We start from the raw sequence: 13,864 nt of genomic DNA, 5'->3' as shown, positions 1-13,864 counted from the left end.
CCAAAATTGTGATAGAGCACCACAATGTACAGTATATGGATCATTCCAAAAAAATATCTCTTATGTTTTACATTAGACATCTTGACTATGGACTAATCAAATGGTTATTGCCTTTACCTCTTTTGGTCCTGTTAATCTTTAAAGCTTCTTGAAGAAAGACAACTTAATTCCATCACCTTGATAACTGGGGGTTCCTTTGGTTCCGATGGTCTTAAATATGGACCGTTTTTCCTGAGTGAGAGTATGTTTTATTTATCAAATTGATTCATACATGCTCTCAGTAGACATTTGGCTAAGTGTCAAAAGATGTTTCACTTTTGTATGGTCACAATGTTTATGTAACTGGAATGAAAATGGACTTCTTTGTTGATGACGACAATCCTTACCCATTTAACTAACCATAAATGTAACCATAAAGTGTCCCACAATTTAAGTTCTTACAATATAAAATGATTGGTAAATCTTGTACAGTTTCTTGAAAAGTATTTGTATGGTATATACAGTTTTTTTTCTCTCACCACCCTCCAAGACCAGTTTTTACAGAGGGGCCTTGGACTACTTATTATAATCAGTTATGGTAAAACTTTACAATAGGCTACTTGGTGATTATTATTCATGTGGTTCAATCTTTAAAAATTCTTCATAGCAGATTAAATGACACGTAGGCTAGGTTTCTGAAGGCTATTTGGCAACTGAAAAAACTAAGACACTGCTATAGGCATTAAATAATTCAAAAGACTGTTGTCTATCACAGGTAGGTAAAACAGAAATGCACACAGCATTACACACACTTTGATAAGATCGTCCCACTTTAATAAAATAAAGAAATCATTTTTGAGGAATACTAGGACATTATAGTAGGCTAATTACATGACTAGGCTATGTCAATGTTAAGTGTGGCAACATTTAGAATGTATCACAAAATAGACCTGTTGTATCTCCCGTATCTTGATCACAGCATTTATTATTTCTCTTGATTTTAAGTTTATAACACCTTAACATTGTGTGAAATGCGAAAACATTCAGGGCCATCAGTCCGTATGTTGTTTCCATAAAATTACTCTAAACGTTGAAAGAATATCGGGGTTTTTGAGGCAAGCAGACGTTCACAAGTCCAGGCAGTCCAGCGTGTTGAGGGACACGGACACATCAGCTTTGCATCTTAACATATTAGAACCGTCTTGAATAAGCTCACAACTCTGTAAAGACGGACTGATGTCTTTGACACAGACAGCCTGAGGAGACAAAAAAAAAGCAATCAGTAGCCTACCTGCGTTCAAATGTAACTCCAAAATTCAAGTCATGCATTCAGTTTCAGTGCCAGACTGAACACTGTGCAGTCTACGTAGGCTGTTAATAGGCTAGTCTAAATTCAGCATGTTTAAGATAGATATTATACGACATATTGTTGTAGATCATTTTAATACCCTATAACTGGGAACAGTAGCCTATAAGGTTACAAAGCTATAATTTTACATACTTTGTATTGGCTACGTTACACGAAAAGTGTGCACATCTCGTCGAACAATTAGGAAACAGCCCCCCTAATAACAAAGGTAGACAGGGCAATTAATTAAAGCTAGAGTACCTAGCCTATTCGTTACAAAAGGAAAGTCGGCATACTTGGCCTAGCCTACTTTATATGACATAAATTAAATTTTTATTAGCCTATAGCCTAACAATCTATTTACTGACTGAAAACGTTGTTAAATGTGTAGCCTACCAACTTATACTAGGCATGCTTACGTTAGGCTTTATAGTCTTATTAGGCTACTTCATTATGTAGGCTACACCATAAATGAATAATATGACAATGCAGCGATAACAACATAAAACAATATATCATGTCGATACCAGTTTATTATATATGAACCTAAAGCTTACCATATTTTTCAGGACCGGAGTCTGTCGGTAGACCAACTCTGGAGTAACATTATTACCAGTGGATTCGATGGTCTCGAGAGGTGACTCCTGTTCGGACCTGCGGATGTATGGTGATCTGCGGATCCCGGATAGCAAACCGGAGGCTCTACCAACAGAGTAATAGCTTGGACCAGTTGACTGCTTGTACCATGCCTCTGTTCGATGGCAGGCAATGAGCATGGAGATGGCCAGAAATACCACAGCCATTCGGGCAGATTTCTCCATTGCACACATTTTAAGTAAAAGCTGCGTGAACGGGTCGAAAGTAAAGGGTTGACTATGTTAGTCCCAAGCACTGGTCCTTTATATAGCCTAGTCGATTCAAGATCATGACAGATCATGATGTTCGTGAACGTCATCGTATAGTCATGATTCATAGCTTGTTTCAGTCGCGGAAAACATTTTTTTGTGAGAAACTTTTATTGTTAAGAAACAGCCTATAGGCTGTCAAAACGCAAATAATATGAATTCTTATTGAAAGCTGCATAGCCGATTCATTCAATGATCAGCTCTTATAACAGTAAAGAAAACACTAACAAAGTGTTTCAGGCAGATTGTACAGGTTCAATCAATTTACCAAAACACATCCACATAAGCAACATCTAGGCTATAGGCTAACTAAGCAGATAATAATAAGGCCACATCTTGTTTGGTAAGAAAAAAAGACCGTCATTACATTTATCTGTAATTAAATACACAGGTCTACCTGTGTGTCAAGTCTACCTGTGTGTCAGTTAATTCCTTTGTTATAATAAAATATGTCTAATGCAACTGTAGGCTGTGTAGATTAATTATTCGTCAAACACTGATTATTCAAAAATAACATTAAAAATGTCCTTTTTTTCATAACCTTGTGGGTACTTAAGGTCTCACAGCCCATTGCATAGTGTCCTACATTGTGGCTCCATTTTGGCCTCCAGCACTGCATCTGGGCTACACACCCATGGGTCTGACGTTGCCCATTGCCACTTCAGCAGCTGGGCTTTCAGTGTCTCTAGAACATTGAGGTGATTGGGGTCTGATGCAAGGTTCTTGGTCTCTGTTGGATCAGATTGTGTGTCATACAGTTCCCAGCGCTCACGGTAATAATAATCCCTTAATGTCTTGAACCAACCTGTTGGTTGCCCTGCCTGGGTGTGGTTCAACAGGTCCAGAAAAGTGGGTGACACATATAAGTCCTGGTCAATGGGAAAGGGCATCCGATAGTTGAGGTTGTGAATTAGGTGGAAGGGCCCCTGGTATACAGATCTCATGGGGTAATACATGGTGGCCTCGTGCAGGCTCTGGCTGAAGAACACAGTAGACCATGTTGGTTCAGTACTTAGGGCAGGGAGCAAAGACCGGCCTGTTAACTGGACTAGTGGTCCCCCAGTGAGGCTATAGAGGGGATAGGGAATAGAGAACCAATCCAAGATAGTAGGGGTGACATCTGTGGGGGAGAAGTGAACATAGGGCAGAATCAGAGGATTTTTTTTCAGGACTAACTCCTATCCTCTTCATATTCGAGTGCAGCAACGCTGATAATTTGCACTGACTGACTCATATCCCTACATCCTCAACACTTGGGTAATATTACCTCCTTGTGGTTTTTTGCTGGTACTACATCTCAAATTGAGTTGAAAACACTCAACAGTCCAGTGCATGCCATATTATTTCTAAAAAATGAAATAACTATACACTAAACACTTTAAAATACTAGATCAAAAGATCAATTGTCCACTCCCAGCACGTTCCTACTCACCCAGGAGGCTTACGTAGGCCTCACTGACCTCCCCCCAGCGCTGCCTGTGCTCTGGTGATGACACAAGCATGGGCTCGGCCACTCCAGACATGTACATGTTTGTTCTCCCATTAGGGAATGGGATCCCATTGTCAGAGCTGTAAATGACAAGGGTGTTTTCCTCAAACCCGGCCTCCCGCAACTCCTTCAGAACCAGCCCAATTCCTGCACACATGTGTAAGGCCATTTATATGACTCAGCAAACTAATTCATACTAAAAGCTAGTACATCAGCATAAGACATACAACCCCAAAACCGAAAAAGTTGGGACGCTGTGTAAAATGCAAATAAAAACAGAATGTGATAATACACAAGTCTTGTAAACCCATATTTAGCAGCAAAAAGGACATAGATAAAATATCAAGTGTTGAAAATGAAAAAGTTGACTATTTTATGGAAAACAGATGTTAATTTTGAATTTGATGCCAGCAACATGTTTCAAAAAAAGTTGGGGCGGGAGCATGTTTACCACTGTGCTGCTTCACCTCTTCATTTAACAAAATTTTGTAAATGTTTAGGAACTAATGAGACCATTTGCTAGAGATTCAGAATTGATTGTGCTTTGCCAAATGTCCCATCTTTAGTCCAGATGAGTCCATGACTTTCAAAAAGAATGGCAAATTTTGATTGGTCTTAACCACAGGACATTTTTCCATGTTACCTTAGTCCATTTTAAACAAGCTCAGGTCCAGGTAAGACAGTGGTATTTTCTGTGTAATGTCTCAATACAATTTTGGTTGTTTTGGCTGTTACAATTTTGAATTTGAGTTTTTGAATTGAATATCAAACTGTGCACATACTGTAGACAATGGTTATTAGAGGTTTTCCTGAGCCCATACAATGACAGGTCTGGAAACAGGTCTGGTGTTGATGCAGTGCTATCTGAGGTCCAAAATACCACGGCCATCCAATTAGTTTTTCAGCTCTTTCCCTGGTTTGCAAAGATTCCTATGGATTCTCAGAATATTTTAATAATATTATGTCCTGTTAATGATGAACTCCCCAAATACTTCATAATTTCATGTTAAGAAGCATTAAAATTACATTGTTTCATAATTTGTGCACACAGGTTTACACAGAGTGATGAATACCCCTACATCTTTACTTCCAAGAGTCCCTGCCACTCTGGGATGCTTTTTCATACCCAAACATTCCTCCTTTTGTTTTCTTTATCATTACACAACTTTTTCAGTATTTTGTTACCCCCGTCCAAAACATGTTTGAAACATGTTGCAGGTATGAAATTCAAAATTAACATATATTTTCCATGAAATAGTCAAATTTCTCATTTTCAACATTTGATATGTTGTCTTTGTACTTTTTGCAACTAAATATGAGTTTAACAGATTTGTAGACCATTACATTCTGTTTTGATTCACATTTTACACTATGTCCCAACTTTTTCTGTTTTGGGGTTGTAGATGGGGCAGACAAGACAGACATTTTCAATTGAAATTACTGTCTTAATAAAAGTTGTCAAAAGTTGTCTCTAGCAGTGATGAACTCGGGAAATGACAAAGTACTCATCCCATAAACAAAAAGGTTCTTACCCTGGTCCAGTCTGCTAATAGTGGTATACTGGGCAGCCAGGTCTGCTCTTGCAGCTGGGGTGTCAGGGATGAAATCAGGCACCTCAAGCCAAAGTTAAAAAAATGAGCCGTTACTTAAAACATAAAGGGTACTTGCATTAAGTAGCTACTCAGCAATCAGAGAGGAATCTCATCATATTTAAGCTTTCACTCCTTACCTTAACCTGATCTGGGCTGTAGTGCTTAGGCTCCCAGTCTGGAATACGTCCCATTCCACTGTCACCATTCCCAAACTTTTCACAGAAGGTACCATATTGTGGTTGTGAATGACCACAACGGTGTGGGTCATGGAATGCCACATAAAGGAAAAATGGACGCTCCTCTTCTTTGTGGCTCCACAAAAATTTATGTACCAGAAGTTTGATTTTTGTGATGTTCCTTCCCACCTGAAGCACAGAACTGTTCTCCTCAGTGTAGGAAAAGTCAAATGGGTAAACCAACCCAGGACCAACATGTTTCTTCCCTATAATACCTGCAAAATTAACAAGATAATGTCACCAAATATTCACCTGATCCATGTGAGCATTGTATTATTGTAGCCTTTCTGTTAGGCTTTATCCTAACTCATTCTTGTTGGCTTAAGTAGCCCTGTAGTACCCAACAGGTGTTGCACAGTGCACGATACTACAAAAGTATTGCGATACCCTGAAATTAAAAAAAAGTCACAATACCTAATTTTATTAGTATCAATACTTTAACCTGTTACTGCAGATGGAGATTTCTGCCTAATTTTTAACGATTGGTACTTACACACTATAACAAAAACACTCATCATCTCAAGTTCTACATACAGCACAATGATCATTCAGGGCTCCTTTTCAGAACATCATATACAGGACAAAATGTCAAAGTAAAAAAAAAAAAAAAAAAACACCTTTTAATTGAGGTTGGATGCCGTAGAAGAACTGCTGGTCATGCTCTTCATTTCCTGATTCACTATGGTTTTAGTAATAGTACAGTTTTGCATATTTTGCTAATTTAGAGTCTAAATTAGAGTCTAGAGTCTAGATTTTTTTTGTCTTTAAATGTTCACGATCCATCCTTAGTGTTTTTATCTGTATGTTTTAAAATAAGCTATTAATTCCACTTTTTGCACACAAAACCCACAGATAATGTAGAAAGGTTGTTGGTTCTAAAACAATAGTTTTCAAACTTTGAGTGTCTGAAAAGTGTAAAAACACCTCCTCCCTTGTTGCCTATGTCAAAAACAATTTCTTAATCTTTGCTTTTTTTGATGCTTTTCTTGACCTGCCATGTCATTCTATTGTCTACCTTAAGATAAATTTGTCTCGGAAATCATCTATAATAGTACAGGCAACACAGTACACCACTGGGTGTCATAGGCATGGGTAGTTAAGTAGCAGTAGGCACAATTAACAAACAAAAGAATATAAGGTACAAACAAACAGACAAACCAAGGATAAAAGTTACAAACAAACAAACAGACAAACCACGGATGGCCCTCTCACAGCCTGAACTAATACAAAAAACAAATAACTCAAGGAAAAACATTGGTCAGACACTAAACCATGTGCATTTGCTCTCTTTAATCTGGTACACCCTCCAAATGAGCCTGGGAGTTGGTCAAGGCTAAAGTTAATACCATCTTGGTACAAGGATACAAGGATACAAGGAAGTTTATTGTCACATGCATATAGTTACTGGAAGTAAGAAATGCAGTGAAATTATGTCAAACTTGTTCACAAGAGACTGGACATATGGTCACTGTGATGCTAAGCACTAGTCCTGGTGTGGACTATGTCTATCCTCAATGAGTCTCCAACTGCAGGGTTACTGAGGCCTGGCTCCCTCCCGATACCCCCATGAGGCTGTGGAGCAGCCAGTGCTGGTGGGCTGGATGAATCTTGACTGGTGGGAACAGGTTTAAGCTCGAAGCGATGCATGGTCTTAAGGGGGCCCTCCTCCCCATACGGCCTGATCTTATAGTGTGTGCCAATTCCATCCAGACACTCCACGTATCCTGGATTTTGTGGCGACCGTGAAAATGGTTCTTGCAAAAGAGTGTACATTACATTTAGCAGACACTTCTTGACCATGTCAGCTATATTACAAGGGATCACATTGTCCCCGGAGCAACTTGGGGTTAAGTGCCTTGCTCAAGGGCATAATAGTGGAAGCCGGGAATTGAACTGACAACTTTCAGGCTACAGCACGCTAGCCCAGCTCCTTAACCACTACACTACCACCGCCCACTAGAAAAAGACTAGAGTGACATGTGGTAGTATGGGTACGGTGTCAGGACCACCATGCCTATGATATGCCGCAGCCTCTTCTAAGTGTCTCCTAGCACTAGCATAGACAAAAGTCAGGTACTCTTGATGTTGCACCACCCAATCAGTCGGTGGACTGTCCCTGTAGTCACCTCCAGTATTTTCAAGTAGGTGGTCGACTGGTAACTGTGGCTTCTGACCGAACATCAGCTCGTATGGGGAGTGCTGTGTGGACTGGTACATGGTGGTAATTATAGGCGAACAGGAGCAGAGGGAGCAACTGGGGCCATTTAACTCTTCTTTTCAGGGGGTAAGGTCCTGAGCAAGTCATGAAGTGTCCTGTTGAAATGTTCACATTGACCATTCCCGTCTGGATGATAAGTGGTGGTTCTACTCTTTGTTATGCTGTAGATGTCACACAGGTGCTTCAACAGCTCCCCATCAAAGCTGCGCCCCTGATCAGAGTGGATTCTCCTTGGCACGCCATACACATAGAACCATCTCTCAGTTAAAATCTTAGCTACGGTGGAAGCTCTGATCAGGGGTGGCAAAGGTCTGGGTCAACTTTGAGAAAACATTTATGACTACCAGAACATTCTCTTGTCCTGTGCTAGCCCAATCCAAGAGAGTAAAGTCAATGGAGATTATCTACAAAGGCTTAGTAGCTAACAGATTTCCCAAGAAGGTTCTGGCTTCTGGAAGTAACCTGTCCAAGACTTTCCTTGTTTTTGTAGTGTGTCATAGTATAGACAAATGGTCCACCATTTCAGACTAATATTAACATTTCTTTCATGTAAACCAACTTGATGGCTCATTACCTATTCCAAACCTACCCAAAACCTCTCAAATGTATCCTATCAGAGTCTTTCAGAGGCAATTTATAAGTGCTACAAAACAGTCCATCCCAGAGCCACGACATCTGCTGCCAGGTCACTCACATGCAAATAAGCCATGATGACCTTGTAGCGGTACCAAGGTATCATAGAGGCAGGAAATGGGTGGGTGTGCAGGCGGTCCTTCCTCCACACAGGTTCTGTGCAGCTTAGAGCTTCATCAGGCTGACAGATGATGATGCTGAGAAACTGGAGTATTTATTCAGCATCTTTATCCATCCACTGCCTCTTCATGCCCTCTGCAGTCTTCCATGCAGCATATAGACTGATGTAGCTGCACAGGGTGTGGATCACCTTTTTACTGAAGAACAGCTGGAAGACGACAGAGGGTTTGTGTTCCACCTGAAAATACAGCTGAACTCCTCTTAAGGTGAAACTGCAATGGAGGAGGCTGCACATCTTCCTCCAGGGAGTCACACCATCGACCGTTCAGCGCTGGAGGTGGTGCTGAGGCTGGGGCCGAGTCGATGGGGGACCACCAATGGAGCAGACGTTAAAGGTTCTTGAGGAAATTCAGAGGAGGTGAGAGCGACTGGTGGAGGGAGAGCTGCTAAAGTCACAGCGTCGGATCCTGCTTCATCACTGCAAAAAAAATAAAAAATAGCACAATGTGACTAAATGTGATCAACTACAAATTACTCAATGTTCTCTTGACTTGATTGTGTAATGGATTACAACAAACTTTTGCTTCAAGCTATTATACAACAATGCAATGAAGTTGAAGTGTAATAATAATAATAATAATAATAATAATAATAATAATAATAATAAAGCATTATAGTAATCGTGTTTAGGATAGCTTTGATGTAAAACAACAATTAAAATTTAGCTATAGCAAGAGGACAGCTATGCTTGCTGCCCTCTTGCTAATATAAATGGCTACCAACTGTAAATGGCTGCCCTCTTGCTAATTTAAATGGCTAGATATTATTAAAAGAGCATTCCAACAGGTATATAATGCCTGTGCATTTCTGATCCTTCTAATGTAACTTCAAATATTCAGGGGCATCAAATAGGCGTATGACATGCTATGACAAACTATTCCACACTGTATGCATCGTTCTGCAACATGCTAACCATATAATCATTAGGCTACTTTAATATGTGATGAGCAACACACCAAATCAAATATTATTATATGCTACGTGCCCAAGCAAGCACACAGCGGTGTGATTGATACCATGATTCTGATGCCCTGTTGTTTCAGCTACATGCAAACCTATATTCCAGTCATTGCTAATAAGCTACACCAATATACTAAGGGCAAACCCTAAAATTAATATTACTATGCATTACTTTATGCACATGGCGTGAATATATATGTATGGTCCACTTACGCTCCGAGGACGGCATCAATTCCATGCAACAGCTCATCCTCTTCAGCTGAACCCATACTAGCAGCTATAGCCAGCATTGCTGATAGCATCCTCAGCAAGGGGATTTTCTTCTCTGAAAAGCAACTCATGGATATCATCCATAGTAAGGCTTATTCTTGCCATTCAGACAAGCTACAAATTGAATATCTAAATCATGACGAATGTAGCAGAAAGGTTCACCAGCGTGCATAACTGAGCTTGTGCAAGATGTTGGGAATGTTTGGTTATGCAACACTCATGCAAACTCAATTACACAGCCAAATAGGTCAAATAACCCACCTACATTTTTTGTTAGAATTTTTGTTAGAATGAGTGCAAATATGATAGTCTGGTTCAGTGTTTCCCAACCTTTTTTTCCTTGAAGGCCCCCTTGCCTGTGTCTAAGACAAGCCAGGGCCCCTACCCGTACTCCAACCCGCATACACACACAAAAAGAATAAAGTGATTAATTACAAACTTATAAGTTCAGAGGTAATAAATAGCTACATGAATTTAAATGTGGAACAAAAATATGTTTTTATTTGGATTATACAGAATTTTGATTATCCAATTGGGGGTGTTATTGGGATTTTATACATTTAATGTGCGCAAATATAATTTTGGTAACCTTACAACCTCAGCCCAGGCAACATTGTGCGAATCCCTAATGGGGTCTGTGGACCCCAGGTTGGGAGCCACTGGTCTAGTTGACTGTTGGTTTGAACCTGCCATGACACTACATTTTTTAAACTGTGTTAAAGTGTGATTGCATTAACGTTTAATCATCACTTCAATTTTGACAATCTTAATTGAAATACATACCATAATTTCTGGACTATAAGTCACTATAAGTCGTTATTTAGAAATGTAGCCTATTTCACAAAATCCAAAACCAAAAACAGACAGAGACTATGTAACTGGATTATTGAGGCCAAAAAGATTAATGTTAATGAAGAAGAAGGAGTGAAGGCAGCCAAAAGGAGGGCCGGAAGGTAATTGTAAAGCAATTTAGGCTACAAAAGATTCACTGAACAAAAATGCTGATGTGGTACATGAAAATGTAGCTATAAATGTGGAGAATACAATGCAATCAAGCATTTTGGACAATATATTGGCACAAGCTGTCAGCAGAGCAAATTTTGCGCATTGCGGGTATTGCGCATACGTTTTTAAGTATTGGGCATAATAATAAAAGTCCCGCAACTCTAGCCAGCATAATGCGAGAAATTCCCACACACATTTTACAGCACTCTCTGATAACGTTAATCTAATAAACGAGTGGCCTGAATGCGGGACTATTGACTGGAGGTACCAACTCTGACTAGGGCTGGGATAAACGATTATTTTTTAAACGATTAATCTAGCGATTATTTTTTCGATGCATTCGATTCATTTTTTCAGTCCAATTCGATTTCGATTCGATTATCTCCCCATTAATTGACTAATAGCAACTTATACCGTAAAACTTCAAATAATCGCCGAGTCCCTTAAACGCCTGGCGTGGCTACAGGTTTGGGTTAAAGGCCGGTCTCCAGTAGAGGCCTGGTCTGTTTTTTAGTTTCGGGTTGTATTTAATCTTCTAAAACCCGTCAGATCGTCTGTTTAAAGATTCGCAATGACATAAAACCGTTACAGAAAGGAGGTTACAGCAGTGTGAATTAGATGTTGCACGCCGTTGCAAGCCGCCGCAAAGCATTCACATGTCTGGTCACAGTTGCAAGGTTTTAGAATGTTGCATCAAGTTGCTGCTCATCTCGTTCGCGAATCTTGGGTGTGATTTGGGCTTAAGTATGAAGCATGACCGCGACGTTATGATTAGATGGCATTAAAAGACTGCGGTGGGGAAAAGCGTTCCAAATTGTATAACTTTTTTCCCAATATGAACTATGCCTATATGTCCGACTTCGTCATCGTTCAAATAAATCCCTTGTGTTTAAAATTTGCGGATAGACCGATGGTAAGCTTGTTTTTATGCTGGCAACAAACCCAGAACGGTTCGCGAACGTTATTCTTTATTCTAAATGTCATGGCGATAAAGAGAAAGAAGTCAGAAAAGGAATTTACCTTAGACTAGGCTATATCAGAGCCCGTCTACGGACATTCTCTGGCTATATAACCTACTGAAATAGGTTTATGATGTAAAGTCAAGTGCTCTTCTGGGGCTGGTGTGTGCATGCACAGTTTTTATTGATGAGTCAGAGTGGCAAGGGCTGCGCATAGTTGCAGTGGAATGTGGCTGCCCAGGGCGTTATAAAACTTCTCACTCTTAGACCTACTCATACACGGCGGTGAAATGGCGTATTTAGCTGTCTAAATTCGAATCATATGCTGGGGGAGAAATCGTCGGACATCCATGATTATTTTGTTATTCAGCACCCCTGGTCAAAAATGTTCCCGCGCGCCTGGAAGTAGGCTATGAGTTGAATGTAGACTGTTGTCAAATTTGGCAAATACAAAACGGGAGAAACAATATGGTTCACGCTCGCTCATGCTGTTTCATTCGTGCCGAAAAGAAGGGAGAATTAAACATTAAGCACGTTCCACTTTTGCATAAATAATTCCTGAACGGTTTTGGTCAGGGCTGATAATGCAACTGTATTTGACAAAGGACCGATATAGGCTATTTGCTAGTGACAAAATATGAGCTTTCAGTGTGATACGATCTCTTTGTAGATTACGTTTAATTAAAACGTGTTTCATCTGTTCGGGCTATCCCTGCTATTTGGATCTTACTGTATCTCACTCAATGAACAACATCTCAACACTAAATGAATGATGATCCGTAATTGTCATCAGATAGCCTAGTCATATAGGTAGACATTCTGTGTATTTGAAATAATTAATTCGATAATATTTTCCATCTTTGCAGAGGAAAAGTTTTGTGTAAAGGGAATTAAAGGCCTGTCTCATATAGACGCCCGTCTCTAATACTAGCCGGTGCAGTTTGGCGATTTGGGAAAATAAAAGCCCGGGCTATTATTTGGAGTTTTACAGTACATGTTGTTTTACATATCTGAAAGAAAAAACATGAATTCCTTAAAAGTAGGTTACTGCTTCAGCCTCTGGCAAGCTCAGAAGGGGGCGGCAAGCGACTGGTAGCTTGAGAGCGACGTGTTGGAGACTCATGGTGTAGGACAATGACTTTTCATTGGCAACAATATTAAACCAACCAACAATATAAAATATTAAGAAGAGGTCTTTCATGAGTTAAATCGAAATAAAATTATTACTGGCCTTCATTTGTCCGAATCTGAGGCCCGGCTATAACTAGATTCCCGGCCATAATTTGAGGATTTCGGTATGCATGTGTGTTTCAGACATAGTACAAGTGCTAATCTCTGACTGAGAGTACACAGAACTTGTGCATTTGAGAGCGCTCTATCGCGGCTGTAGACGTAATGTTTCATGTAGGATTCATGTCAATTAATATGAATTAACATTTAAAAACATGTTCGGTTACACTTTACTTGACAGTATCGACATAAGAGTGACATGACACTGTTATGAATGTGTCATAAACAAGTCATAAACGTTTATGACATAACGCTTGCTCTAAGTGCTCTAAGCGATGCCACTCCTATTTTAGGCTAAAACATTTTATGTCACTTACGGCAAACATCACCTAACCAACCGCTAGCTGTCTGTGTCCTGAATCCACTGTAAAAAAAAACGTGATTTCTGTGGACAGCCCACGCTCCAAAAACAATCTGGCCAAACCTAGCCCATAAAAACATAACCAACTGTTCCAGCAAATCACAGACGAGATGCGCATTTAGGAGAGTTTCAATTGCACGGGAGCAGCACGGGAGGGTGGGGGAGGAAGTTGCGAGCTAGCTTTCTGTTTTGTTTGAAAGTCAGAAGTGACATTACCCAGCATCGCTTAGAGTACCTTTAAGTGACATTCGGTTTTTGTCAAGTTAGGGTTAGGGTTAGGGATAGAGTTAGGGTTAGGATTCATGTGTCATGACAGTGTCATGTCACTCTTATGTCAATACTGTCAAGTAAAGTGTTACCACATGTTCAATTATATATTTTTTCATATATAAGTCGCACCTGACTATAAGTTGCAGGACCAGTCAAACTATGAAAAAAG

At 39.9% G+C, this 13,864-nt stretch overlaps 2 protein-coding genes across 4 annotated transcripts in view; both read right to left on the bottom strand.

The window, feature by feature from the left end:
• Nucleotides 1-796: 796 nt before the first annotated feature.
• On the bottom strand, nt 797-2,199 carry npb (neuropeptide B). Its single transcript, XM_048248698.1, has 2 exons — nt 1,885-2,199; nt 797-1,235 (listed from the first exon to the last, which is right to left on the bottom strand). The coding sequence occupies exons 1-2, from the start codon at nt 2,155-2,157 to the stop codon at nt 1,107-1,109; spliced, it is 402 nt and encodes a 133-aa protein (XP_048104655.1). The 5' UTR covers nt 2,158-2,199; the 3' UTR covers nt 797-1,106.
• Nucleotides 2,200-2,330: 131 nt separating this feature from the next.
• The window catches only part of sgsh (N-sulfoglucosamine sulfohydrolase (sulfamidase)), a 47,757-nt gene continuing 36,223 nt past the window's right edge, over nt 2,331-13,864 (bottom strand). For all 3 annotated transcript variants that reach the window (XM_048248521.1, XM_048248520.1, XM_048248519.1), the window contains 4 exons: nt 5,451-5,764; nt 5,254-5,335; nt 3,665-3,868; nt 2,331-3,352 (listed from right to left, as the gene is read on the bottom strand). In XM_048248521.1, coding sequence (XP_048104478.1) covers nt 2,793-3,352; nt 3,665-3,868; nt 5,254-5,335; nt 5,451-5,764 — 1,160 coding nt within the window. In that variant the 3' untranslated portion in view covers nt 2,331-2,792. The remainder of the gene's footprint in view (nt 3,353-3,664; nt 3,869-5,253; nt 5,336-5,450; nt 5,765-13,864) is intronic.

The sequence above is a fragment of the Alosa alosa genome, chromosome 7 (assembly GCF_017589495.1).
Source record: "Alosa alosa isolate M-15738 ecotype Scorff River chromosome 7, AALO_Geno_1.1, whole genome shotgun sequence".
NCBI classification, from domain to species: domain Eukaryota; kingdom Metazoa; phylum Chordata; class Actinopteri; order Clupeiformes; family Clupeidae; genus Alosa; species Alosa alosa.
Note: the sequence above shows the minus strand (reverse complement) of the source record. Positions and strands in the feature narration are given on the sequence as shown.